This window comes from Struthio camelus, chromosome 2 (genome assembly GCF_040807025.1).
Source record: "Struthio camelus isolate bStrCam1 chromosome 2, bStrCam1.hap1, whole genome shotgun sequence".
Classification (NCBI taxonomy): Eukaryota; Metazoa; Chordata; class Aves; order Struthioniformes; family Struthionidae; genus Struthio; species Struthio camelus.
The window spans coordinates 49,863,804-49,891,499 of NC_090943.1; the positions used below are offsets into that span (position 1 = coordinate 49,863,804).

Sequence of the window (27,696 nt, forward strand, 5' to 3'; positions counted from 1 at the left end):
CCTCCTGGATTTGAAATTCAGCAGCAGCAGTTCCACCCCTTTTGAAAGTACAGCCTCGCGTCTGGGCTGTTCAGCCTGAGCAGCTGTTGGAGCTACAAAACCTGTTTTCATCCACTGCCAAGATGGGAGTGATATGGCTTCCCAGCCGATCTAGGCTTCTGTGTTTTGCTTTTCATATCATCTTCATTCTGTTTCAGCAGACTACTGCAGAAAGAGAACTGAAGTTTGTGGTCGTAGTAAGTAGATGGGTTTTCTATTTAATTGTGGGGAATGCTACAATTTGGTGTGGTTTTTGGATTGAACAAGGTGTGTAGTTGCTTTGCCTCTTTGTAGACTTCGAAAAAACTATTTCTGCCCTTTTGCTTACTGAATTTAAGGACTTCTTAAAGAAGATTAAATGCCACAGATGATTATAAGATTTTTCACCTACTAACTTCTAGTTATTATTTCAAGATAACTGAAACGCTTAGCTTTGTGGTGGAAGCATAGTGCACAAGAGTGAAGAGATTTGAGGTCTAGCTAACCTATTCTTGCTCAAATTAGCTGATACCCTGTTGCATAGCTGGAGAACTGGAGGTTCTGGCCTATCTTCTTTGTGCTTGAAAGCTGAATTTATTCATGTTATGAGGTGCTCTAAGATTTCAAAATAGGAGTCAGCATAAAAACAAAAATATTTTGTTTCAGAAGAGTTGAATTGGCACAGCAGTACACTGAAAAACAGAAAATGGCATTTTACGTAGGGATTTGAGATACATGTTGCATTAACTACAATTAATTTGAAAACTGACTGAAATAGTTCTTTGTAGACCATTTCTGGTTTTAAAGCAACTAGATACCACTTCAACATCAGTTTCCCCAATATCTCAGGTAAAAAAGAGAAATTAATTCAACGAAGTATTTTAGATAGTGAAGGTTGTATGGTAGCTCTTTTCACTCTTCTTTCTTTCTTTAATAAGAAATGTACTGATAAAGAACATTTAGTCTAAAGTGATATTTTCAATACAAAGTTGTGGGGATTGGAATTAACATTCATAAAAAAAAAAATTTAGTTCTAAGATATTCTTCCTCTATCTGAGATATTAAGTGAATAACAGAATAACAGAATAACAGAATATGAATAACAGAATGAAGGCCTGTGCTCAAAACATACCATCTAGCCCCAAATATGCTATTTCATATCTAATTGTCTGTTGGCTGGATTATGCAGATGTACCACTTGGAGAGAGGCTAGAAGGCTCAGAAAAAAATGGTTGCTGAGCCTTACTCTTGGATCAGATGCTACACAATGTAGGAAATCTAGTTCCAGTAACATTCTATAGCAGTATCCTTAAACGTCATTCCAACAGTAAGAGAGAGACCTGGACATACAGGTGAAATCAGGCAGTCAGTATTCCTTGGAGAATTAATTCTCTAAAGGGAATGAGGCTTGTATTGAACTGTAGTTGTTACAGTGTTCTATCAAGTGATGGCTCTGCAGAACAAGTTACAGGAAATACCATCATGGAAATAGAGCCTTCCTACCCCAAATCAGCTTCCTTATCACACCTACATAGCCACCTTCTCCTACCTGCCAAAAGAAAAAAGAAAAAAGGAAGATAGCACTTTATTTATTTATAGAGTAACCTATCATAATCATTATGAAAATAGTAGATGAATTTCATTTAAACTATCTTACTTTTATCACTGATGATACCTTTCCTCAGACCAACCAATCTGCCTAAAAATTACAATAGAGTAAGTCTCATTATCAGTATATATCTCTTTTCTCAAGGCATGGTTTATGCGTGTTCAATTTAATTTTGCTTTCTCAACTCACTGATTGAACTTCCGTGGGAAAAGAACCGACAGCATAAATTAATAGGGTAGGAGTTGGCCTCAGAACATTTCACTGATATAATGGGATATAATAAGGGTCAGACTACAGTCAAGGTAACCCTAAAAGACATATTTCTGAGATAATTCAATGGCCATTTTCCAGCTGTACTCTGTGAATTGCTATGTTTTCACCTGAGAATATTATTGCACTGTGAAAATGTGGCATAATGACTTTTTAAAACTTTCTTAGAAGAATTGCACAATATAGAATACAGCTGCAGGGGGGAAAACAGACAAATGTTTCCTTTTGCTCACTGCCAGAATTGTGCTATGCTCCTGTGCGGGGCCTTGCTCTCTCGTCATGATTTCCATCTTTGCACTGATTCTGTGTTTTTTGACTATTGGCCACAAGTCCTATTGGCTGAAAAGCTGTAATTCAAACCGTTTTCTCAAAATTCTATTTCGGTTTTCCTTCTCACATGTAAACACTAATGTTCAGCAGAATTGTCGTATACTGAATGGAAGCTACATGTAACTGAGGAAAACAGGAAATATCTAGGATCGTTGCATACCTAAGTAACAATGAAATCCTGTTTTACTGAGTCTGTATAGAGAAGTTCTGACCTTTAACTTCTGGTCTCCCATAGGCACTCTTTTCATCTGTCATATACACAAAGGGGTGTGGTTTCTGAGGTAGGGTGGTTTCATTATGTCTTTCTTCTTGTAACTCGGGATAGGAAGCGCTGATGGGGTATGATATCTATTTGTCCAATCAACCCAAGCCATTCGAAATCTTAACTAAACATGCTCCTGTTTCTCCTGCATCGATGGTTTTCCTGAGCTGGTTGCATGACTCATTCCTCTGATCTGCTGTTTTTATTCCTACTGCTGGTTCTAGAATAAGAAATACTTTTGTTTGAAGTTGGGTGTCAGTATAGGTGCCCATCAGAGGCTCGCTATTACTCAGTGCCACATAATTCACTATAATTCATGGCACTTCTGAATGAAGATGCTATATATACTATATGTGCCATATTCTTAGTTCACCCTGTATGCTGCCTCAGTTTTCTTCAATGTAATTTTTCACCTGACAGAAAAGGAAGCAATTCGTGGCCAAAGTTTGAGTCAAATGGACATTTTGATCTGTAGTGCTCACCCTCACAACCTTATAAAGAGAGAGCAGGAGAGCCCCAATACCCAATCAGGTTCCAGCTCTACCAAAAAGTTGAGGGAGTAGGTGTTTGACAACTGTCCATCTATTGCTTTCAAGAACTGACTGAGGTAAAATATTTCAGACAGCAGATTCTGGAGTGAACACATCCAACAGGCATGCTTTACTCTTTTTCTGTATCTCCTCCCTTCCTTCTCTTCCTTCTTGCTTGCCAGTGTCTTATGTCCTTCTGCGTTCCCTCCTTAGCTCTTCCTGTTCTCTCATCCTGCCAGTTTTGATATCTCCTGAGAGGTCAGGAAAGCAATCTGTATGCCAGGAGTTACAAATGCTGAAGCACATAAATATCTTAAAATGAATTTGAAGGATCACAAAATCCAAATCCTCTGAGTTTTCAGAAATACATATTTGATGAACAAGGTAAGCTTTGTAGGGATAGATTTTTTCTCTAACAGTAGGCAAAAAAGACAAACTTTCACACACGCAAGCCCTTCTTACAGTTTGAAATGAAAAAAAACCAACCTCTTTTGAAATATAGCTGACTATAACTGGATGAGTTCGCCTTTTAAGTAAGTAGTTGTTCATGAGATCATTATTCTATTTCCAATTGTAATTTAAGCAAAGTCATTTTCAAAAGTAGCAAACTACTAGAAAGTTTGAGCACAAGTGAAAATTTAGCTGGCTAAGAAGCTCAGTGCTTCTTTTCCTGAAAGCAGGGTTCTGCTCTCAGCAGTATTTGTTTCTTTCTTCTTTCTTCCAACTTGGTGTTAATATAATATTTATATGTAATTGTACTAACTTCACACTGTGCAATGTAGATTTAGAAATTACAAACAAGGAATTGAACTTTTTTCTATTCTGTGTGCTGCTTTTCGGAAGAGAACAAACACCACTGCTTCTACTTCTTAAGGTTACAAGGAGTAAAAACAATCTTGTTCTTTTACATCTCCAGCTCCCACATAGATTCAAATACAGTTGAATCTATGTGTCTTTGCCCTTCCACTTCTGTTGAGGTAAAATGCTGCTCTGTTGTGGCTAACTAAATGTTTTTAGGGGTTAACTATTGTGACAGTGAAATATACACTGACAGTTATGTTGCATATTAAATATAAAGTATCATAAACTAGCATTCCAAACTTAATGTATATTCAGTAATTTTTCACTAATAAAAAGGCATATTTCTTGGTCAGGTTTGGATCTATTACTCCATAGTACATAAAAATAGTCATTTCATCATGTCAGTTGGTTTTAACAACCGTCAATTACTCCTAAAAGCACTTTTCAGTGAGGTTGGATACATTTAGCAAGAAAGCACACAGCTACATTTCAATTGAGAACCTAATCTTCATACTTTACGAAGGCATCAGCTTGTTCAGAAAAGCTCATCAATTCCACATGAAACCCGTGGTATGTCAGGATTTCAAAACACCAAAGAAATAAGCAATGACACAAGAGTCCCCGTCCATCATTTTCCTTATATCCAGTTGAATCAATAACCAGATAATTTAGCTCTTTGCCTAGTCTCATGTTCTCATACACTGACAAATGGTTATAAAGATTCCAGATTAGCAAAAACAGACACAGGCAGAATTAAAAATTGCCTACAGAAGTAAAAACTAATTTATTTAATAAAGACTTTATGAAATGTTTTGCTGTGTTGCTTGAGATTAGAAAAAGAAAGCTTTCTTCTTGACACTATGTAATTTCATATTGACCAAATATCTTGTTGATTCTGGTGAGCTGTTTTAACCAAAGAAATCTCCTTTTTGTAGGTTAAAACAAAATTTTTTTTAATTTTAACCAATGTTTAATTTTTTCAAAGTTCACTTCAATTTTATTGAGAATATTTTTAATGTAGTGGAAAATGTGAAAGTTAAAGTTTTTTGAATAAATTCTTTGATTTGCTGAAAAATATTCATATAAGGTCAACCACGTTTTTCAGTGAAGTTTAACTACTTAGCCATAAAAAACAATCAGTTTTCTACGTGGTTCTGGTGGTAACACCTAATCTGCTCTAGCAAACCTTGCTGTCTGCTTTAGAAACCTTGAATACACGGAGAAATCCAATTATATTCACCTTTAAAGGACAGTAACTCCCATCTCTGAAACTGGTGCTCTAGCACCAGTTTGTGCACACTGATACAGAGAGCTGCTGAAAAGGGTGTGTATTGTAATTAAAATATTAAACCATAATGCTTTCATTTACTTTGAGAAAATATAAACATGAAACATCTACCAGCGGGAGTGGCAAACTAACTAGCGTGTACAAACCTGTCTGATGTTTGGGGAAGAACGATGTGGCACTATGAAGCAATGGAGAGGATTAATTAGAATCAAGCTCTAGATTAGTGAGGTATTATGGAACAGATGTCACTTCATGAACAAATATGCCATGCTTCCACATTGTCATTTTCTCCTGCAAAGTCAGGCAATGAGGCTAGTTATTTGAAAAGGCATACATGCAGATGCAACTTCTGTAACGGTTTGGATCAGCATCCTGGAATATTGTCTGGAGCCCTGTGAATCTGTACTCCAGAATTTATTTCCACGTAAATCTTCCATGGACTTTGTTTTTCTAAGCCTGCACATGACATGCTTAGAAATGGGAATTCAGAGTTTTTCAGAACTGTTTAATCTAGAGTTGGTACTCTTTTTGTACCCTGCAATAAAAATAAAAGAGGTTCATTTAAGATTTCTGATGTACAAATCACAGTACTAACATTCATCATGCTAGAGTGTCTAGCATAGGAAAGCAAGCAAACTCTGCTCTCACTGAAGTTATTACAAAACATTCTCATGAATTTTTTCATAAATATATGCAAAAATATTAAGAAAAATTAAGTAAGATAACAATGTAAATGTGTATACACACATTTACAAGATGCTGCTACGAAAAAAGCAGCTGCAAAAAATTTAAGGTGTGTGCACCAAAGTAATTAAATCCTCATACAAGCACATCAGCAACTGATCTAATAGATGCTGAGTGTCCAAAATTCAGTCAGATCTCTTGTCCAGGTGCCTAGTTACGGATCTAATCTGGACATTAACATTTTGGCTGATTCCTTTTAAGTTCTAGGCAGAAGAGTCATCAGGCTGATGCCCACCGAATTCCTATGTAACGATACCACTCTTGTGTGTAAAGAAGGTACTTCAATCCTACGTGACACATTGACTAAGCTTCTGCAGACTTTTCAATATTTTTATTTGAAAAATGGCACTGGAATTAAAATTATATGCTTGTCTTCAAGCCAGGTGAGAAGGGAAAGCTAACGGTAATTAACTCAATTTTTTAACATTAATTTTATCAGGTTTTTCGACATGGTGATCGAACACCAATTGCAAACTTTCCAACTGATCTACACAAAGAAAGTGAATGGCCCCAGGGATTTGGACAACTTACCAAGGTATGTTGACTTCCTTAGTAACACTAAGAATGCTACTAACATAGGAAGTCTGCAGATTTTTGATGTGTGTCTTGCAAAACATCAGTAAATCCCAACTAGTGATAGATAGTATTAGCAATACCCCATAATTCATAAACATTTTTGCAACAATATTCATCCAACTACTGTGACATTGAAATCTTGTTCATCATAGCTATGACTGTTTTCCTGCAAGCAACAACTTCCTGAGAGTGTGTGTACATTCAAATAAATAGCAAATTTAAACATTATCAGTACTCTTAAAATTTCTGAAGTTCTGATGGTCAAGACCCTTAAGTACGGGGCCATGTGTCAGGGTAGAGGAATGACACCTGCCCACCAGCTCAAATGATGAGTCCACATCTCATCATTTGACTAGCAACCATCTACTCACAAGGCAAGGGAAGACTTGCAGGAGAAGGCTGCTTCTGGGGACAATCTTCTAATAAGGCTGCTTTCAGCCTGGAGCTGCATTAGGATACATTGAGCCTACTTGTTTCTCCGGCATTTCAACACCAGGCCTTAGCTCTTTAGCTATATTTGGCATATGAAGTTCTGGAGTAAAGAGAGGCCAGTACATTCACTAACTATAGGTCATTACAATGGAGAAGCATGAGTCAGAGGCAGCTGAGCATTTAGCGTTCAAAGTGAAACTTGGAAAATCTGTAAAATTCAGACACTCACCCAACACATTACTATCCCCCTGTAAATAGCTTATTTTACAGAAAGAAAAAGAGTTTCTGCTTTGGAACAGCTTTTTGAGACCTTTTTTTCTATTTTTTATCTTTTTGGCAGCAGTAGTAAGAATGTACTTCTCTGACAGCTAAAAGTTAAAGAGTTCAACTCACAGCCTTGGAAATGAATAATAGAAAAGACTGTGCAGTCTAAGGCAACTGCAGGGGTACCAAGCCAAAGCTGGAAGAATTTTTCTGAAGGCATGGAAATGTAAGCCACAAATTCATCAGGTTGATCAAATAGCATAGTAATAATGATAATGAACACTGGGGTATCAATCACCCTTTATCAACTGTCACTGACTGGCATACACTTAATCCTGAGTAACTCCAGAAGCATCTGTAGAGCTACAGCACTGTGGAAACAGTATTTGTATAGAATCAGGCACGTCGCCCTTCCTGTCACAGATGTTGGAGTCTTAGAATTTCAGAAAATATCTTTTTTTCATAGATATAAATGAGTATTTCTGTCAAAAACTCTAGCGCACTTATAACATATATAATATGTTATACAAATGATTAGTGATCACAAAAAGAAATTGGTGAAGACAAAAAAGAGAGTAGAAAAGAAAAAGCATATTAAGATTCTTCAGTATCCCTAATCTAAGGGTCATCTGCATGCTTACCTCATAGACTGGAATGCAGCAGCTATATGAACTTGGACAGTACATGAGGCAAAGATACTCCAACTTTCTGAACAGCACATACAACCGGCAAGAGGTATGTATCAGAACTGTCTGGAGGACATTTCTCCTGCATAGTAGCAGTATGGACTTGTGCTAAATAAAAGCACATCGTACTCCTTTCATTAAAACAAAAATTAAGGTAACAGAAGAACTCTTGAAAATCAGGGGGTTATGTCACAACAAAATCATAGACTCAAGTGTTTAACTTTATGCTCCTACATTCAGTTTGGGTCTTCCACAACACTGTTTTCCAGGACTGAGCAGCTCCACCCCATCAAATGAATTGCCACTTAGTGACCCAATATTGTTTTACCCTGTTTACAGATGACACGTTCGCAGTCATGCGATGGACCATGCTCACATATCTCATCCTGTGAAAGAGAGGTCTCACATGTGTTTGGATGTGTGCATGCCATATGACATGGATGCATCATAGGGAAGATACCATTTTTGTCCACACAGGCATTGACGGGAGGGCACAGAAGACGATAGCTTTGCAATGTTTCCATGAGAGGTTTTTGTTATCCACCAAAGTCGTAAGTGCCTTCATCCATGAGGTATAGCAGATGGATGACATCCATGTACCTCTGAATTTCAGAGGATGCAGATATTCCTTCTTTTAAATCATGTTTTTTTATTCTTCTCAGTTCAGTTCCAAGGCCAGCTTCCAAAGTGAAAAATGCTTTGGCAGTTCTGTGCACACAAATGAAGCAGGGTAGCTTTAATTTCATTGTTTTGATTTTATGCAAAAATAGAAACTGAAAATGAGAAGGCAGGACTGATGAGTTGTGTGAAGTTTCCCTCTTTTATTTTTATTATTGCCATTTTAAATGTTAACTCGTTGCCATTTTATCTACAGTTTTATATCCAAAGTACAGATTATGACCGCACCATAATGAGTGCCCAGTCATGCCTTTCTGGCCTCTTTCCACCAACTAGCAGCCAAATCTGGAACCCTGAGCTTCCCTGGCAGCCCATCCCAGTTCATATTGCGCCAGAATCATCAGATCAGGTGAGTACTGGCTGGATACTTCCTATCATGCCTTAAGCTTTTCCAAAAGAAAAAAAAAAAGAAGAAAAAAAAAAGAACTAAAGAGTATTTTCTATTCTCTTTGAATTCAGTCTAATAGAAAATATCAACTGTAGCTACTGGCCAGCAAAAATGTCACAGTTTAACTGTCATAGCTGCATGTAAATCCTCCTTCTACAACACTGAATACTTGATTTACAATCCACGCTACCACTTTCTTCAAGGCACAGCTCTAACATTTCTCCTCGCAAGGGCACTTTTGGACAATATTCTAAGGAAGTTGCCCTAAACCTTTACAGACACCATATGCTTTTCTGAGCATCAGTCAGCTAGAGAGGCTTAAAAAGCTTAGCTTTTTCTCTTCTGCCCACCTTAGCAAGTTCATTTCTTAGTTTATTCAAGGAATGGAATTTGCACCAGCCACTATAATGACCTCTCAATTATTACTTTACTATTCTGGTAGCGCTGAGGCAACTCAATTAACGAAAAGGGCCCTATTATGCTTCACGCTATACAAACAAATAAGAAAACTACAGTGCTTGCCCCAAGGTTCATGATGAGAGCAGACCTACCTAAATGATAGGTCTGACAAAAGTCTTACTATACAGCTCTCCCTGACAGAAACAGGTTTAGATTTCATTTTACTGGCTCCTGTGATGGGGAACTGTGTAAGTAAAAGGTTGAACAAGGACAAAAGTCACTGAGTGTAGTGGCAGAAAGGTTAATTCTCTTCTGTCTTTGATGACAGAAGTAGACTTTGAAGAAATGTATACAAAACTATTAAATAACTGCCTGTCCAGTCACCAGCATCAGAGGATGGACTCTGTCATTAGAGGTGGCCTCACCCACCTGCCCATTGGTATTACTCTGTTCTAAAGCTATGCTTGCAAGCAGGTCCAAGCAGAAGAGGTTTCAGTAATCTGCATTAGGAACAACGTGATTCAGCTTGAAACTTCTCTCTGTTCTTAAACAAAAAAGAGCATCAACACTGTTGTTTAAATGTGGGATTCTAGAGGAAGTTCTTACACGTGAAGACATTAAAAAGCATAAAAGTGGTCAGAGCTTTGGCCAAAAGAAACCACAAAATGCTTAGGGGAATCACAGTACAGTGTTGTGACCTGTTTGGAGAAGGCAAGCTCATTTGTAGAATCTCTAGCACTCATCGCTTCTGCAGCTGCCTCGTGGTGGGTGCTGATGTCTCACTGAAACAACTCAAAATGCCTGTTAAATATGCAAACCACCTGGAAAAAGCATCGTTTGAGGGTGTTTTCAAGCCCTGAGCAACATAAAGTAGGAAGTCGAGGCCAAGTACCATCCTGTAAAAAAACCCAATCACAGTTTATTTTTCAGCCATGGGGATCCATCAAAACCCAAAACTAGGGGCAACAGCACTGAGTACTGCTTAACAAGGCCAAAGGGAGTGGCTTACTTCATAACACCTAGAGGGAGGATAATTAAGCGATACAGCAAGAGGAACATTTGTTATTGTGTAATTAAATAACATTCCCCAGCTTCACACTGCAGCTTGAGCCCTCACCCTCTAGCGTGCTACTGTTAAGAGAGAAAATACACCCTTGAAAATCTTTCCAATGGACAGCGTGTTACCTTCTATTTGTGACTGCTGCAAGCCTCACACTTGATGCATTTTGATACATCAAAGAGAAAGAAGCAGCACTGGAAGTGCATTTTCGTATGTTCACCCCAAGGCAGAGCAGACGTTCTTGCCATAGATGTAGAAGTTAAATGACATGTGGGTCTTCTTAGAAGCCTCTATACAGAGACAATTTCTGCACTGTATATTAACTCAGTTCCATGACCAGGACAAACTTATTTTGCTCACTCAGACAATTCTGAAGCCGTAAGTTTTATACTGGCAGACTTTATGCTGGTTCAGGTATCATCTGTCCATCTGCAACTAGCACAAAGCATATTTGCCAGAACAGAGTTTGAAAGAGATGTGAGTATGTATTTACATATGGTTCAGATCAAATGTGTACTATCAGGTGATCTCAAAATGCATAGACTTGGAGTTATTAAATGTGAAACCACATGCTTAGGCATGACCAATGCTATAAAGTCATTCTGATATTTCAGAAACACAGTTTATTTGTCATTCTTACTTGGGAGTTCTGTCCATTAAACTGTACTTAAAGTGCGTACCATATTACACTAGTTATATCTGAAGCACTAAAAGCGGGATGTGTGACTGGAGAAAAAATCCAGATTCCAAAACTAGGTGGAGTCAAGCAGGATCTAGTGGTGTTCAGAAACTAAAAGAGGGAAATGGTAGCTTTTTAAAATTCTTTTTCTTTTTTCAAATTCTTGATCATGGAGACTGTGCCATTTCCCAAAGCAATCCCCCGACATAAGTGCTTCCAGCCAAAATCAGCTAAACTGATGGAAATCAAGCTATCGCACTCACAGACTGTCACTGGAAAGTCAGGCTATGACAGTCCATTTCTTATGTTCACTAAATTCATGAACGTGGTGCACAAACTGTCACAGAGCAGCTGTAGCAGGGCCATGAATCAATCTCACAAATATAAGATATCGCAGCAATACAAAAACTAGGATTGTGTTGATTAGTCCCAGAACTATTCTTTTTACTTCTCTTATTTCAGAGGCTGCATTTTCCTCTGCGCGACTGTCCCCGTTTTGACGAACTTCAGAATGAAACCCAAACATCTAGAGAATTTCAAAATAGAATGCAACCATACATGGTAAGAAAAAATAGAAAGGAAACAAAATCTAAGAAAAATGAAAAGACCTAAGATGTAGAAGTTATGGAACTGTGTTGATTTCTTTTGCTAAAATGCCTCAAAAGTCCTGAGGACTCTCTTAAAAATAGAAAGTTAGGCCAGTCATCAAAAAGTATGTTTGATACACATTTCTCAAGCTTGTCTACATTAACTTAGCTTTTAAAATCTGAATTTAACATTAATTTTCTGATATTATGCAGAGCTCCATGTAGTTAAAGTTCAATGATATGAGGAGAAAGAAAATATTTTGGATGCAGCAATTTCCAGTTTTACAGGGTAGCACAAACCAGCTCTAAAAATCTGATAAATATCCTGAAACTCAGGAAAATCTAGGTTTTCCTGCTATGACTTTCTGAAATTAATGCTGCAAGAGAAAACTAAAGCAAGCCCAGCCAGGCAAACACTCTGACTAGCGAAAATTTTACCACAGGATCAGTGAATAACATGCATTCACACACTCTCATTCAGAGATGCATTCTGGATCCATCAAAATAAATGCTTCTGCTTTGGCCCTGACAGACATCTTCGCAGTTAGTGATCCAGAATTTCCCCTTATAATGCTGCAGCAGGCTGTGCCATCTGGTGGGTATACCTGCCCCAAGCAACCATGCTCTTGTGGACAATAATTACTCTGGACAGTGGTTACTGCTGCTGTTTAGTTAGCCTATGATCCACTTTGTAATTGCACTACCTCACAAATAAAGCGGGAGTCTCCTGTGGCCCTCACACCTTTGACTGCACCTGAACATGTCCTCTAAGACACTTCAGGCTCACTGCTTGCGCTGGCTGGGCTAAGTCAAATGTTTTCTCTTTTTTCCCCTTCTTTTTTTTTTCTGGTTTATTTCTAACTTTCTGCCAGCTCAGCTACTCTGGCCAGCCTCACTGTCCTGCTAGGGAGGTGAATCATGACTTCATAGCAATTTCTCCCTGTCAGCTACCAGTGTGAAACAGGTAACATGAGACTAAGGCATATCATGGAGTCCCTTCATTCCGCTTTCACATAACAAGAATCCCTATGGGAATCGTTGTGAAACGATTACTTAGATACTCAGCTCCTTTGTAAGGGGAGAAGCTAAAACTAATTTCCTTTTCAGTTTCTTCTTTTCTTCATCCCGAGTATTCACCTCTGCTTTCTTTAATTTGCTATTTCCTCGTCATCCTTTTTTCTCATCTTCCTTTTCCCTTAATGCCTTCCTCCTCCTTACTTCTGAAGGCTTGAGGTGACTGAGGTACCCTCCTGGAGCAGTCAGAAGAGGGAGAGAAGAACACAGCAGACAGTGCATCAGATTTGACCACAGCAGGGCTGAACATAAAGCAGTGCCTGAAATAGAGCTCAGCATCTTGAAGTGGCTACAAAATGAGAACTGCAACCAAAATTCTCCCTTACAAGGGGTTCACCCGTGTAAAATCAAACACTGGTGTGTTGCCAGTTTGAATGCCAACGAATCTGTATTCATTCCAAAGGTAGTGAGTATTTGTGGTATATTCTTCATTTTTTTCCCCAGGATTTTTTACAGACGATGGCAGTTAACACAGGATTTGAACTAAATGATCTTAAAATACTGGACAATTTCCAACTCTGGAATACGTATGACACCTTATATTGTGAGGTAATAGTAGCGACAAGGATTGGGGGAGAAAATAACTCCTAAGACGTGTTTCAACTAAACTATGGCAATTTGGTTTCACAGGAATGAGTGGCCTTCTCTCCATAATTTACTTCTTTTTTTTTTTTTTTAATTTGAATCTAAGTCCTAATTTAGTGCATTGGTAAAAGATACCCCAAAAGCATGGTCTACAGCTTGGAAAATTGTTGTTCCCGTGTTTCCATTTGGTGTTTTAACCCCAAAGCACTGGTGCAGAGATCCATTCCCTTAGTTCCCTCATTTTCCTTCCCAGTATGCTGCTGTAGAATTATTTGAGCATGCTGGCTAGGACGTATTTATGATTTTTAATAAGAAAATGAAAGTAATTGCTTTGAACTAACAACATGTAAATATAAAAATCTTTAGATAGATGTTGAAAATGACAAGTAAGATTATGATCTATTTGTTAGAAAGTTAGGACATGATGATTGTTCCCAGTGAACGCAATCAGATTGATCCCACACGTGGGATGATTCCGTCTGGCCCCAACCAGCCATTAACAGCAGCACACAAAAGCTGAAAGGTCGTTGAACATATCCTCCACCCACTGATTTACTTAGACACTGTAAGATGCTATTGTACTTATGTGACTGCAGAGTGACACTTGTCTGTAAACGGTCTGTGATGGAACTGGTCTCTGGTCCACTATATGGAAAAGGCAGGACAAGCTGGAGCTAGGTTATACCCTGAAGACCCAGCCAGTGTTAGAAGAAGGGGAGAGAACATATGTATGTCTGCAGTCTTCCACACTAGCAAAACCAGAAAGAAGTATCACTATAGCAAGAACACACTACACTTACAAGGGATCCCCTTCACACAGGTATTTCCCCTCTTGCAGATCTTTCATTTCAGGTTGATCCCCATTTCCACAAAGGCTATTTCACTGGCAAAAGATTTGCAGGACAGCATCAGAGAGTCCAAAAGTCTAGTGCGAGGCAGGGGAACATGGGGATGGAAACCAGTAAAAGCAAAAATATAATTTTGCTTTCATTTATCACTAGGGTATTCACAATTATACTCTCCCTGTATGGGCCACCAAAGATGTAATGGACAAGATGGAAAAACTGGCAGAGTTGTCCTTACTATCATTATTTGGGCTTTATAAAACAGAAGAGAAGTCACGACTACAAGGAGGTAAATCAAAAATGTGTAGCTTCCAGAAAGGAGGAGACAATACTTACGACAATATGCAACATTCTGTCACCTTACACATGCAAAATTGATACAGAACCCCGATTTGTAACTGAGGATATTGGATATCATATTAAACATGAAAATATGTGTCGAACACTAGCATTTGCATGGATAACATATTGAAATGAGGTATAGACATGAATGTTTTTAGTTATCCTGACGATGTTAAGACACTCTAATAGATTAAGATTTTAAGAAAAATTATAGAAATACAAGGAAAAAGAATCAAGCCCCCGCCAATCTGATCTTTACTTGTCTGATATGAGCTTAGATTGAGCTTAACTTCTGTTTCTTCAATATTTATTCTAATATTTTCCTGTTCGTTGTCTTTCCCTTTGATGTACTGGCAACACATTATTAGCTCTCTGAGAACCTGACATAAAGCTGCTCCAAAACAGTCTGGTCAGAGTGGAAGATGAGAGATTCAAGTTATGTCTATACTGCAAGAGCTGGGAACACTTCTTAGCTCTAAAGTTTGGGTGCATGGGTTGGGCACATTCTGGCTCTGTATCAGGACAAGACCAAAGCATCACACTACCCCCAAGTGCCCCTCAGAGGGAAACCCAGACAAGTGAGCTTGAATGTCCACAGTCTGGACTGTTTGGGACTAGGCTTTGCAATGCACCTACCCTGCAGTCATTAACTAGCTAAAGAATTATTAGCAGTTACATCACCTAGGCATATGCATCACTGGATCAAGTCATATAGTAATTACAGTCTCTATCACCCACTAGCTGGTAGCTGGCCATATCATGTGGTCAGGACTTATTTTTCAGTATGCATAGACATACCACTTATGCCCTCTTTCCCTCGAACAGTATAAAACGTGCTAGAGGGAATCTCTGCTGCCTTTGTCCCATAGGCTTTAGGATACATCCGGACCACAGAAGGAATACAAAAGACCTTTGAAAAAAATACTGAGTACTGAGTGATGTGTTGGAAGTAAACAGTTAAAAACATTTATTCAAAATCTAGAGAGGAAGAGGCCAGTGCAGCTGTCACTATTGCAAAACTCCAAACAGACAAAAAAGATGGAGAACAGGTCTCAGCATAACAAAACTGGAAGTGCCATTAGCCCTAATTCTCAGTGTAGTTCTAGCTGATTTCTGTAAATCCTGTAACTTCAGTTGACTTGATGTATTCCATTTCTACAATATATTCTCTATAGGTATCAGTTTGTGTTAAGCTAAAAATGAGTATGAGGCCTTAGTAGATGTTTCCTGTTTGACACCCAGAAACTTTTGTATTTTCAACTTTCTACGCAAATATTCTTTCTTCACTTTCTTCTTCCTTTTTTCCCCATCTTTTCAAGGTGTCCTTGTGAATACCATTTTAAAGAGTATTAAACAAGCTGCTAATTCTTCAAGAGAAAGAAAAATGGAGGTCTATTCTGCAGTGAGTATCTTCGTTTTTGACAAATGTTGCTATGATGTTACTAGTAAAAGACCCCAAAAGAGAATAATCAGATTGTTCCTGTAAGTTAAACAAAAAGGATAACATAATTCAGTTCAATTCAGCAAATAACGTGAATACAAGACAATAGAAGAGAACAGCAGGACCACGGGTTGCACCTCAATTTCAGTCAAACTGTACTTGGTAAAGATATCTATGCATTTTAGCATATATTTTTCTGCAGCTTACAGATGCAGTTTCTTTATGTTAAGTGCTCCTAGCCTAGAGTTGCTGGCACACAGCAGAACTTCAGCTGCACATCCAAACCCTTCTTCTGCTTAGAAAGGCATGGTACAACTAAGGATTTTTTCTTCATTTTAGAGGATGAAGAGAGCCATTTGGGTCAGACTAAGATCTGCTTAGCTCAATCATTATCCTGTCTCTGATAATGGCCAACAGCAGGGAAGAGTGTAAGAGTAAAGCCTGCACAGAGTGATGCTTCCCTTGATACATTCTTCCAGCAATCTATGCCTTAGGGACTTCCTGGGACAGAATCTGTGTCTGTGTGTTTAATAGCCCTTGATAGACTTTCTTCCATCAATTTATGTAATCACTTTTTTACTGCATTTGTACTTTCAGCCTCTGCAGCATCCTGTGGCAATGACTTCTAAACCTTACGTGTTAAAAGAAAGAAGTACTTCCTTCTGGCTTTTTTTGAAACTTACTACTTATTTAGTTCCCTCATAGCACACGTGCTGTGAAAAACAGAGGACAGTCATTCTTTTTTCACTTTTCCTGTGTCACTCACGAATTTACAATTTTCTGCCACACCTCTTCCATCTTTTCTTTTCCAAGATGGAGTCCTAACCTATTTAATATTTCCTTTTATAAAAACTGATCAATATATTAAATCTTTCTTGTTGCCTTTTCTGTACGTTTCCTACCTCTACTATATTTTTCTTGAGAAGGAAAAACAAGAGTGCCCTGAATTTAAACTAGGCTTTAAACTAGGAAAGATGGGGGAAAGGCAGTGGTATAGTGACATGGTACTCAGTAAAACTCAAGTCAGGATGCCTACAGTGGGTGCATACAGCCAGGGGAGACAGCATGCAACATGGCTATGGAGGATCCTCTTCAACCTCTCCTGGGAAGCTTGCATGCTTGACTGGCTCTCTGAAATGACAGTACACCAATGCATGCAGCACAGGGAATAAGCAGGAAGAATTAGAGATCTGTGTGCGGTCGCAGGGCCACGATCTCATTGCAGTGACAGAGACATGGTGGGATAGTTCACATGACTGGAATGCTGTCATGGATGGCTACGTGCTTTTTAGGAAAGACAGGCCAGGAAGGTGAGGTGGTGGAGTTGCTCTTTATGTGAGGGAGCAACTAGAATGTATGGAGCTCTGCCTAGGGGTGGATGAAGAGCAAGCTGAGAGCCTATGGGTAAGGATTAAAGGGCAGGGTAACATGGGTGACACTGTTGTGGGGGTCTACTACAGGCCACCTGATCAGGAGGAAGTCGTCGATGAGGCCTTCTACCGACAGCTGGAAGTAGCCTCACGTTCACAGGCCCTGGTTCTCATGGGAGACTTCAACCACCCTGACATCTGTTGGCAAGACAGCACAGCTAGGCACAAACAGTCAAAGAGGTTCCTGCAAAGCATTGATGATAACTTCTTGACCCAGGTGGTAGAGAGACCAATAAGGAGAGGTATGCTGCTATGCTGCTAGACCTTGTACTAACAAACAAAGAAGGTCTAGTTGGAGAGGTGAAGGTTGGGGGCAGCCTTGGCTGCAGTGACCATGAGATGGTGGAGTTCAGGATCCTACGAGGAGGGAGCAGGGCAATGCGTAGGATCGCAACGCTGGACTTCAGGAGAGCTAACTTTGGCCTCTTCAGGGACCTACTTAGGGGAATCTCATGGGGTAGGGCCCTAGAAGGAAGAGGGGTCCAAGAAAGCTGGTTAATATTCAAGTATCACCTCCTCCAGGCTCAAGACTGGTGCATCCCTCCGAGCAAGAAGTCCAGCAAAGTGGGCAGGAGACCTGCATGGATGAGCAAGGAACTGCTGGCAAAACTCCAGCAGAAGAAGGAAGTGTACAGAATGTGGAGAAGGGGACAGGCCACTTGGGAGGAATACAGGGATGTTGTCAGAGTGTGCAGGGATGTGACAAGGAAGGCTAAGGCCCAGATGGAATTAAATCTGGCAAGGGATGTCAAGGACAACAAGAAGGCCTTCTTCAAATACATCAATAGCAAAAGGAAGACTAGGGAAAATGTGGGCCCGCTGCTGAATGGAGTGGGTGCCCTGGTAACGAAGGATACAGAGAAGGCAGAGCTGCTGAACGCCTTCTTTGTTTCAGTCTTCACTGCTAAGGCCAGCCCTCGGGAATTCCAGACCTTGGAGACAAGAGAGGAAGTCTGGAGAAAGGAAGACTCTCCCTTGGTTGAGGAGGATCAGGTTAGAGATATTTTGTCCAAACTTGACATCCATAAATCCATGGGCCCCGATGGGATGCACCCACAAGTGCCGAGGGAGCTGGCAGATGTCATCGTTAGGCCACTCTCCATCATCTTGGAAAGGTCCTGGAGATCAGGAGAGGTGCCTGAGGACTGGAAGAAAGCCAATGTCATGCGTCTTCAAAAAGGGCAAGAAGGAGGAGCCAGGAAACTACAGGCCTGTCAGCCTCTCACCCTGGCAAGGTGATGGAACAGCTCCTCCTGGAGGTCATCACTAAGCATATGGAGGACTACAAGAAGGTGATCAGGAGTAGTCAGCCTGGATTCACCAAAGGGAAATCATGCTTGACCAATCTGATAGCCTTCTAGGATGGAATGACTGGCTGGGTAGATGAGGGCAGAGCAGTGGATGTTGTCTCCCTGGACTTCAGCAAGGCTTTTGACACTGTCTCCCATCACATCGTCCTAGGCAAGCTCAGGAGGTGTGGGCTAGACGAGTGGACAGTGAGGTGGATTGAGAACTGGCTGGATGGCCGAGCTCAGAGGGTTGTGGTCAGTGGTGCAGAGTGTAGCTGGAGGTCTGTAGCTAGCGGTGTCCCCCAGGGGTCAGTCCTGGGTCCAGTCGTGTTCAACGTATTCCTCAGTGACCTGGAGGAAGGCACAGAGTGCACTCTCAGCAAGTTTGTTGATGATCCTAAACTGGGGGGAGTGGCTGACACACCAGAAGACTGTGCTGCCATTCAGAGGGACCTGGACAGGCTGGAGAGGTGGGCAGAGAGGAACCTCATGAAGTTCAACAAAGGCAAGTGCAAGGTCCTGCACCTGAGGAGGAATAACCCCATGCAGCAGTACAAGCTGGGGGTTGACCTGCTGGAAAGCAGCTCTGCAGAGAAGGACCTGGGAGTGCTGGTGGACAACAAGTTGAGCATGAGGCAGCAGTGTGCCCTTGTGGCCAGGAGGGTCAATGGTATCCTGGGGTGCATTAGGCAGAGTGTTGCCAGCAGGTGGAGGGAGGTGATCCTGCCCCTCTGCTCAGCCCTGGTGAGGCCTCACCTGGAGTACTGTGTCCAGTGCTGGGCTCCCCAGTACAAGAGAGACATGGCACTCCTGGAGCGAGTCCAGCAGAGGGCTACAAAGATGATCAGGGGACTGGAGCATCTCTCCTGTGAGGGAAGGCTGAGAGAGCTGGGCCTGTTCAGCCTGGAGAAGAGAAGACTGAGGGGGGATCTCATCAATGTGTACAAGTGTCTGAAGGGGGGGTGTCGAGAGGATGAGGCCAGCCTCTTCTCTGTGGTGCCCAGCAACAGGACAAGAGGCAATGGGCACAAACTGAAACACAGGAAGGTCCATCTGAGCGTGAGGAAAAAATTCTTTGCTGTGAGGGTGACAGAGCACTGGACCAGGTTGCCCAGAGAGGATGTGGAGATATTCAAAACCCGCCTGGACGCGATCCTGGGCAATGTGCTCTAGAGGCCCCTGCTTGAGCAGGGAGGTTGGACTAGATGATCTCCAGAGGTCCCTTCCAACCTCAACCATTGTGTGATTCTGTGATTCTGTGAATTTTCACTGGTGCTCTAATGCCTTGGGGCCAAGTATATTCTTACTTTTGAAACTGATCAGTCTAAATAGTACCAGATCCTGAGTAACAGTTAAAATGTAGCTGTCAGACTATAGCTTGTATTAGACTATATACAGCTTATATCAGATTACATATATTAGACCATAATATAAATAAGCCTAGTAAATATGTATACAAAATTTCTTGCAAAGTTTTGACAACATCAAGGTTTTTGGATTTCCTTTCCTTCAGCTCCTCCTTCTGGGCTTTCCTGCAAAAAGAGGGATAAAGGGGAGAGGACGAGACTGCAAGTGGTTGGGTGGGTAACTGATTCTGAGATTCACAAACTACTATTTTATTGCATAGGTCAAAATAGAAGGAACAACAGTCTAAAGAGTTTGGGGGAAGGGAAGAGTGTTTTTATCCAGCTATTTGTCTTGTATACCATCTAAAAATGGTATCTGTATATTCACTTGAAATGCTGTGGGATAGACTGCCTTATACTGCTCTGTTCTGAGCAGAGCTACCAAGATCACTCCTAGAATGAAGAAGCACTACTGAAGGAAGGGGTAGCAAAATGCACTGGAAAACTACATTTATTTCTCAGATTAGAGAACGCCTTGCCTTCCCACGGTATCTCTGTATCCAAAATACTGCCACAAGATAAAAGACATAGACTGCAGTAACTCTTTAGAAGTGCCCTCTGCTGTCTGTAGTAATCTGTTAACACAATTTTTCTAATAGTGAATATACTGAATATGTTCCTATGGTCAAATTTACATAGGTTTTGTTTTATCTGGATTTCCACTCCCTTTCTACTCTCTTCTCATTACTCTGGACAAATGGGAGTTGAGTTTACTGAATTTCAAGAATGCTTTTTTTTCCCCAATAGCATGACACCACAGTTGGGGCCCTCCAGATTGCTCTCAATATTTTCAACGGAAAACTGCCACCATATGCTGCTTGCCACTTTTTTGAGCTCTATCAAGAAAGCAGTGGGCAAGTATCTTCTTATCTATGCAAGAACAAGGAGCATTTGGAATTTTGTTCCTCCCTTCCCTCCTAAAGAATTGTTTTCCCTCAAATATTGTAAGATACAAATCTATTTTAATTGATACTTCACTGAGCAGTCCATAGGCACAATATTATATTATAAACTCTAAAAATTACACTTGTTCTATATGCACATATCTGTGTGCTTTGAAAGACAAGAAGATGAAAACAGGCCTTATCAGCTGGAAATAAGTGGGAAGACAAACTTTCCTGCTTCTTCAGATGATAGCAACAACATTTCCAAGATGACTCATAAATCCCAACGTAAACCAGTTGGCTTATAGGAGCCTGATGCTGTTGCCGTTCAAGGGGCCTTCAGAAAGACCTTTTGACCTGACCATTGACCTGTACAGTCACATAACTGGCTTTGGCAAACTAAGCTTTGCAGACATCTTTCACAAAGCCTCTATTCGGGAAGAACAGGTTCTAGAATAGTATGTGAGAGGCTATTTGCAACATTCTGTCTCTGAGGAGGAAACTACCTATTTAAGAACCTTTTCTTTTTTCAAGTCTTTTCCATGTTGTTAATTAGGCGGTACAGCATTGAAATGCATTATCGGAATGATACCTCAAAGGATCCTTACCTACTGACTCTGCCAGGATGCACCTCTTCTTGTCCACTTGAGAAGTTCGCTGAACTCGTTTCTCCTATGATTGCAGAAAATTGGTCAAAAGAATGCGGGAAGAAAGATAAAATGAAAGGTAGTGTAACAGCTGTGTATTTTCTACATAAGACATGTAAGTAGAAGTTGTATCAATGGCTCCAACTCTGTACCTTTCATACAGAGATTGCTCTCACTTTAAGGGGTTTGGACCAACTTTACCACTGATAGAGAAGGCAGATTTAAGTTAAATTTCTCTGTGAATATATAGGGTAGATTTGCCCACCAGTGTGAAGGCAGTGCTATTATTGGCATAGTCACGTAAGGAGCAACATAAGGACATGGCCAAAACCAGAGCTCCTGTCCCTGGAACTGTCAGACAGAAATATGGATGTGGGCACTATGCAAGGAATCCAGTACCCATTGGATGCATTGGATGTATCCTGTAGATACAAAGCATAAACGGTTTTCATGTGCAGAGTAAAGCTGATACATCTGGACTTCTGGCATGTGTACTATACCTTGAGGATACTTTAGCCTCCACTGTACATGCTCAGTGCAGCTGATCCACACAGATACAGCAGTTATTTGCCTTGGACTACCAACAGCTGACAGAGGCTAACCTTGGCCAACTTCTTCTCCTTCCTGAATATTATTCCCAAGAGGGAGGCGAAAGGCAAGGGAATACATGCCATTTTCCGATAGTCCTGATCTTTCCCTGTTCCTGCACATATTCAGTGTTGTGCTGATCCCTCATGAAACTCCTGGTTTGCATTAACTACACATGAGACGTCACTCTTGCCCTGTGAACACCTAGGGCACGAAGCTATGTACGTGTTCCCAAAACTGAAATATATGTATTTATACTTACTTTTCATAGGTCAGCAAATGCAAGACCATCTGAGCTTGCCAGAAATACAAGCAAAATTTAACTATAAAAGTATTTCCATTGTACATATTTGTCATTAGTTTGTTATCTCTGTATCTAAGATGACATACATTTACTCCTTTCCTTAACACGCTTTTCCTTCACTGTGTTTCCTTCACAGATATATTTATAGGATTTGATGTTGCTGTTGGCTTGCTGTTCATTTTTGACCTTGTATTGCTCTACCTCCTTTATCACTATGGACGCTGCAGGCGCAGAAACAATTATCAAGACCTTTAAAGGAGAAGTAAAAGAATGAAAGACAGAGCAGCTACATATTAGGTTTCAGGTTGCTCTCTGTTTATATGCATCAGTTACCTCTTGCCAAATGAATCTCCGAAGCATATTCAATAAACCTGAAGAGGAGAAATATCTGTGGCCTGGTTCCCAAAAGACTAAACATATGCAGTGATAAATACCACAGAAATAAGTTACTGTTAAGAATTTTCTTTAGTAGGAAGAGTGAATTACTCCAGTTTCTATCTTTAAGTTTTCCACTATTATTAATCATTACCAAGTGAACCAGTGGGGACAAGGGGGACTACTACCTATGCATGTTTTTGGTATTGTCCATTACTGTTTATCCCTCTGCTTTTCTCTTCCCCTGCTCAGGGTCTTTCTTGAAAATCACAGTCCATAGTGTTTTTCTCAACTTTTTACAAATGGCTATTTCGTTGATGTGCAGGATTACGTTTTCAGTAAACAAAAGCTGCAATTATTGTGTGAAAAAGACTTGTACCAATACTTGGATGTACAGTTTCTGCATTTATTCACGCAAATCTATGCATGAGTTTTGACCTTAGCCTCCAGAGAGTAAAAGGTGTTAGCCTCTTTTTCAAAGGAGCTATGCTACCACAGCTCTCATTGAAATCAGTAGAAACTGGGGTGCTCTGTCACATATCCAGGCATCAAGCAAGAAGTTTTGTGCACCAGGATCTTGGTCAGGGCCCAGAGTTTCAATAACATGGATAAGTAAATACATTTAAATCTCTTTTCTGTCGCTATACTTCTTTCCTGTTATTCTGAGCCCCCAGTCATGACCGATGCTTTGTCTTGCATCTGTTCTAGGATTCCACGAGTGCCTCTGTCCTGCTTCGGGTCCTTCCTATAACCTCAGTTCTTTGAGCCACTCTTAGAATGATTCCTCCAGCTATAGCTCTGCTCATCACCTTTCATTTTAATTTACAATATCTCCTTGCTCTACTCAATATTGCTCTAAGACATGCACTGAAAGTAAGAAGACAGTGATCCTACTTTTTGTATGTTGATTTCTTCTGTGAACCATATTTTGTCTGTTTAGATTGCAAGCTCCTAAGGGCAGGGAATGTGTTTCCATAATAGTCTCTACTATCATAAACTAGTATCGTAATACTGATATTGCTGTATAAAATACCATTTATCATCATAAGCTTCAAGGAGTGCAAGACTTTTATCCTGTAGTCCTGTAGAGGATACTGTGAATCACATTCCTCTGGAGAAGCCTTTTCTAAAATCAAGACATCTACACAGGTGCCAACAGCTGCTTCAGCCAGACAGATACAATGAGCAATAGTGTGCTCAAGCTAATGAGTCCAATTGAGGTACAGAAGTCTAGAGAAACCTGAGAGATGGAGCTGGTTAGCTCAGGCACAGAATCACACCAGTGTGGATACACTGCTTCTCGACTGACTTTGGCTCACATCTGCGGCTTGCAGCTTGGAGCACAGGAGCTTGGGTCAGCTAGCATTCATCTACAGAGACCTGTCCTCAATCTCCGCAAGTGCTGCTCCATTTACAGTTCTTGTAATTGCCACGGAAATGTTCTCAGAAGGCTACAGATTTATGCCCCTTCTCACCATTGCAGCAACTTCATTAGCACTTCTGCTTGAATGGAAGGAAAATCTGATCTGTGTCCTGTTTCAGAATGCAACTATGCAGGAGTAAACAGGACCCACCATTACTTGAATATACCCAAGGACTGCAGTCCTGTATCATCCTTACACCATCACTACACAGTGAACCTTCCTGTGCGTCTTCCACAGACCAAAGTGACCTCACAGAATCACTGCCTCAGAGCACATGGAGGCATCAGTGAAGCACCCAGATACTACAGCCATGAATGCATATAAATGCAATCCAATTAGATGCCTGGATACTAAACAGCATAAGTCAAATGGAATAGCAAAGAATTGTGGGAATATAGCAAGCACCTTTCCAAGCATCATTGCCAGCTTCAGACACTGAGGTGTCCAGCTTTTGAAGCAGTGTCTCCCACTCAGTAACAAGCTCTTACTAGTATCCCTGACATATCCATTATATATATTTTGAGAAATGTCATAATCAAATAATAGATTTGATTCCTCCATGGTAAGGATGTTTTCCTGTGTAATGGTTGGGGCAAAGCTGTCAAAAAGATAAAAGGCTATCCTTAACTCAAATGTTTTGGCTGTACCTGCTTCACAGATTGCAACTAGCAGTTCTGATCCTATGTGCAAAAACTTAACTGCAGTTAAAAGTGTTATAGCAGCTCTAGGAAATAAGCCTGAACTGATTTGGTTACTGTTAGCAGTATACTCATAGCAGGGCACAGCTCAGCACAAACTGCAAAACTGAATCTGGCTCCTGTATGCATACATCCAGTGGCTTCCTCATGCTAGGCCCTCTATTACCATAGCCACACTGCTGCTGATACTCACTTAAACCGAGACTGGCTATGTTTTTATTAGAGGCAATCAGATGCTTGACAAGTGAAGATATATCATTGATTGATAATGTGTAGTAAGAACTGTTTTTGAGAAATTAGAAAGTCCATTAGTGGCACTACACAAGAAGCAGAAGGGAGCATATTTTTCCAAGATTGCTTCTTACAAAAAGAAGTACACCTAGACAGAAAGCAAAATCTTTTGTGATTTTTGATATAACTTTTGTGGCTTACGCTACTTAAGTCTAAGCTGTTACAGAGAATTTCAGGATATGTAGCAATTCCAGTTGCAGCAGGTGCTGTCATGAAGTAATTTTATTGTAGGGACACCTTTTTATTAACAGAAGTCATATTTGAAAATGTCCATGTACCTTTAGAGAGGATCCAGTGAACACAGATTACATGAAATGTAATGATAGGTTCAGATGTTGTAACTTCAGAACTAACATTGTGATGACAAAAGACAAAGATGTGATATATTAGTAATGTAGGCCCTGAATCTCATTTATAGTAAAGACTCTTTGCCTTACTCTGATTAAATCAAGTATAGTTTCCCTGGTGTTGTGAAAGGTTGTGAGTGTCAGACATGCTAGCGGCCCTTTTCATTTTCTAGTCATATTTGCAATTTGCTCATTATAATCTGCAGACTGTTTGTGACTAGAAAATACATTGTCCCCCCAAACTTGTAACTCCGTAAAAAACCCTAAAGAAACAATACAGAATTTGTAATTATATTTGAGCGAATAATAACAGAGCTTTCAGTATGCCTATAGTTTCCAAGCAAAAATTAATGTTCAGATTTACTCCTTCTCAAAGAACAGATTTTCAAGACACTGTTGATTTGACTTTAGTAGGGCTGATGACACCAAGCTTTTCCATTTGCCCTTTGGGAATGTCATCATCTGCCTCTACTATAACTATGGTAGCAACTAGAAGCTCTGTGACAGGGTTTACCAGAGCATATGGCAGACAGAAATGCATACACAGCACTTTCCAACTCAGTCAGCAACTACCTTCTCTTACCGAATTGATTTCATTCTGGAGCTTGTTAATTCACGGACCTGAATATTGCACACACTGGGACAGCAAGCATACCTATCTGACTTCTAGGATAATAGTGGCTCACTCTGGAGCACTCAGGTTCACCTGTACCTGTCAATGTAGGGACACTCGATCCAAATGATACTATTTAATAACATTTTCTCAGGTGTGGTAATATACAGCAAATAAAATTACAATTACACTGTATTAAAAAAAAAAACAGTTCAGTCAAAAAATCTTGAATAAGTATTAAAACTCAAAAGACAAAAGCTATGTTTCTGTGTTTTCTCCATACACAAAAAAAGGCTAGAAGTTCTACTCTATAAAGAAGAAGAAATATTGACAGCGATAGAGTCTGAGATTGATAATGAGGTTAGATGCTGGTTTATTCTGAGGCATATATAATCTTGGCCTTTAGGGAATCCATGTAGAGGTGATCTCAGTAATATTGTATAGCATTGCATTCTCGGCATGAAATGCCTGCTTTACTGACAAGCATTTCTTGTCAGTAAAGATGCGGAAGAAAGGTGGACATTCACTTACAGAGGGCTACTTTATTGATTTATTCTATAATGCTTCTTCATCGTAAGTTGCCACGTATTAACACTCAAACAAATAAAATGAGTCGCTAGTGAAATAACAGCAAACCCTTTGAACAATTATATTACAAGGTCTCTTCTATGACTAGGCAACTTCACTTCCAGAGGGATTCTAACACTTGCAAGGCCTGCAAGACAACAGCTAAGACGTCAGATACAATTTCGAAAGTCATTTAAAAAGACATGTCCAAAGTCCAGTTGTGCTAATTTCTATAATTTCTCCTGAAGGAGAGCAATGCCACTACTTCCTCTGCTGTTACTCATAGGACATTGTCAGATTCATCCTTCCTGTAGACTGAGATTCCAGTGTTCTTTTAAAAAAATTTCTGGGGACAGGAAAGATATCATTTACCTTGCAGAAAGTTCAAAACAGATAGTGGCAAAAGAAAATGGTCCTGGCTCTAGTTCTCTTTTTCTATATTTAGTAGGAGCTATGTCAAGAAAAGGTAATCAGTCTTGTGTCCTGGCTATGGCAGCTAAAACTATCTTCTTCTTCCTATGGGGAGCCCTTGATTTCAATAGACATATCAATTCTGGTAGCTCATCTGTCCTCTAAAGTACAGAAAAAGTTGTAAGACACAGAATGACGATAAAGCCTTTTCTCTAGTAAGATGGGAATTAAAAGGATATAAGGACTAGCCAAAATGTAACTTAATGCCCAAACAGGCAAGTCCTCCGTTCTCTAAAACACTAGTCCAGAGAGCATGTGGATCAACAAGTACAGGCAACCTGGCAAGACGGTAAATCCATCAGGAGTAGCTCCCACAGCTACAGAACTGACTGAGGACATTTCCAGCACTTTTTGGAAGCTGAGCTCCTCCATTCTCTCACTTCTGAGGCATTCTCAGAGCTTCTCCTGGCTGCTCCTCAGGAAGCAGCAAGAGCTGAAGCAGATCTGAAGCCTACTTTTTGTTCAGAAGTTTTG

The 27,696-nt window shown here is 40.2% G+C and overlaps 1 protein-coding gene and 1 long non-coding RNA gene across 3 annotated transcripts in view; one reads left to right on the top strand and one right to left on the bottom strand.

Annotated features, from left to right (window-relative positions):
* The first annotated feature begins 45 nt into the window (after positions 1–45).
* On the top strand, positions 46–26,438 carry ACP3 (acid phosphatase 3). The gene is made up of 11 exons (XM_009687852.2): positions 46–236; positions 6,292–6,387; positions 7,773–7,859; positions 8,685–8,837; positions 11,477–11,575; positions 13,120–13,224; positions 14,262–14,394; positions 15,767–15,849; positions 20,761–20,867; positions 21,454–21,623; positions 22,573–26,438. Exons 1-11 carry the CDS (start codon positions 123–125, stop codon positions 22,689–22,691), a joined length of 1,266 nt encoding a protein of 421 aa, XP_009686147.2. The 5' UTR covers positions 46–122; the 3' UTR covers positions 22,692–26,438.
* The window catches only part of LOC138066349 (uncharacterized), a 30,439-nt gene continuing 15,190 nt past the window's right edge, over positions 12,448–27,696 (bottom strand). The window contains exons 5-6 of one of the 2 annotated variants that reach the window (XR_011139720.1): positions 21,506–21,569; positions 12,448–12,851 (exon numbers count right to left, since the gene is read on the bottom strand). This is a non-coding gene — a long non-coding RNA (uncharacterized lncRNA). The remainder of the gene's footprint in view (positions 12,852–21,505; positions 21,570–27,696) is intronic. The other variant, XR_011139721.1, reaches the window with a different exon arrangement.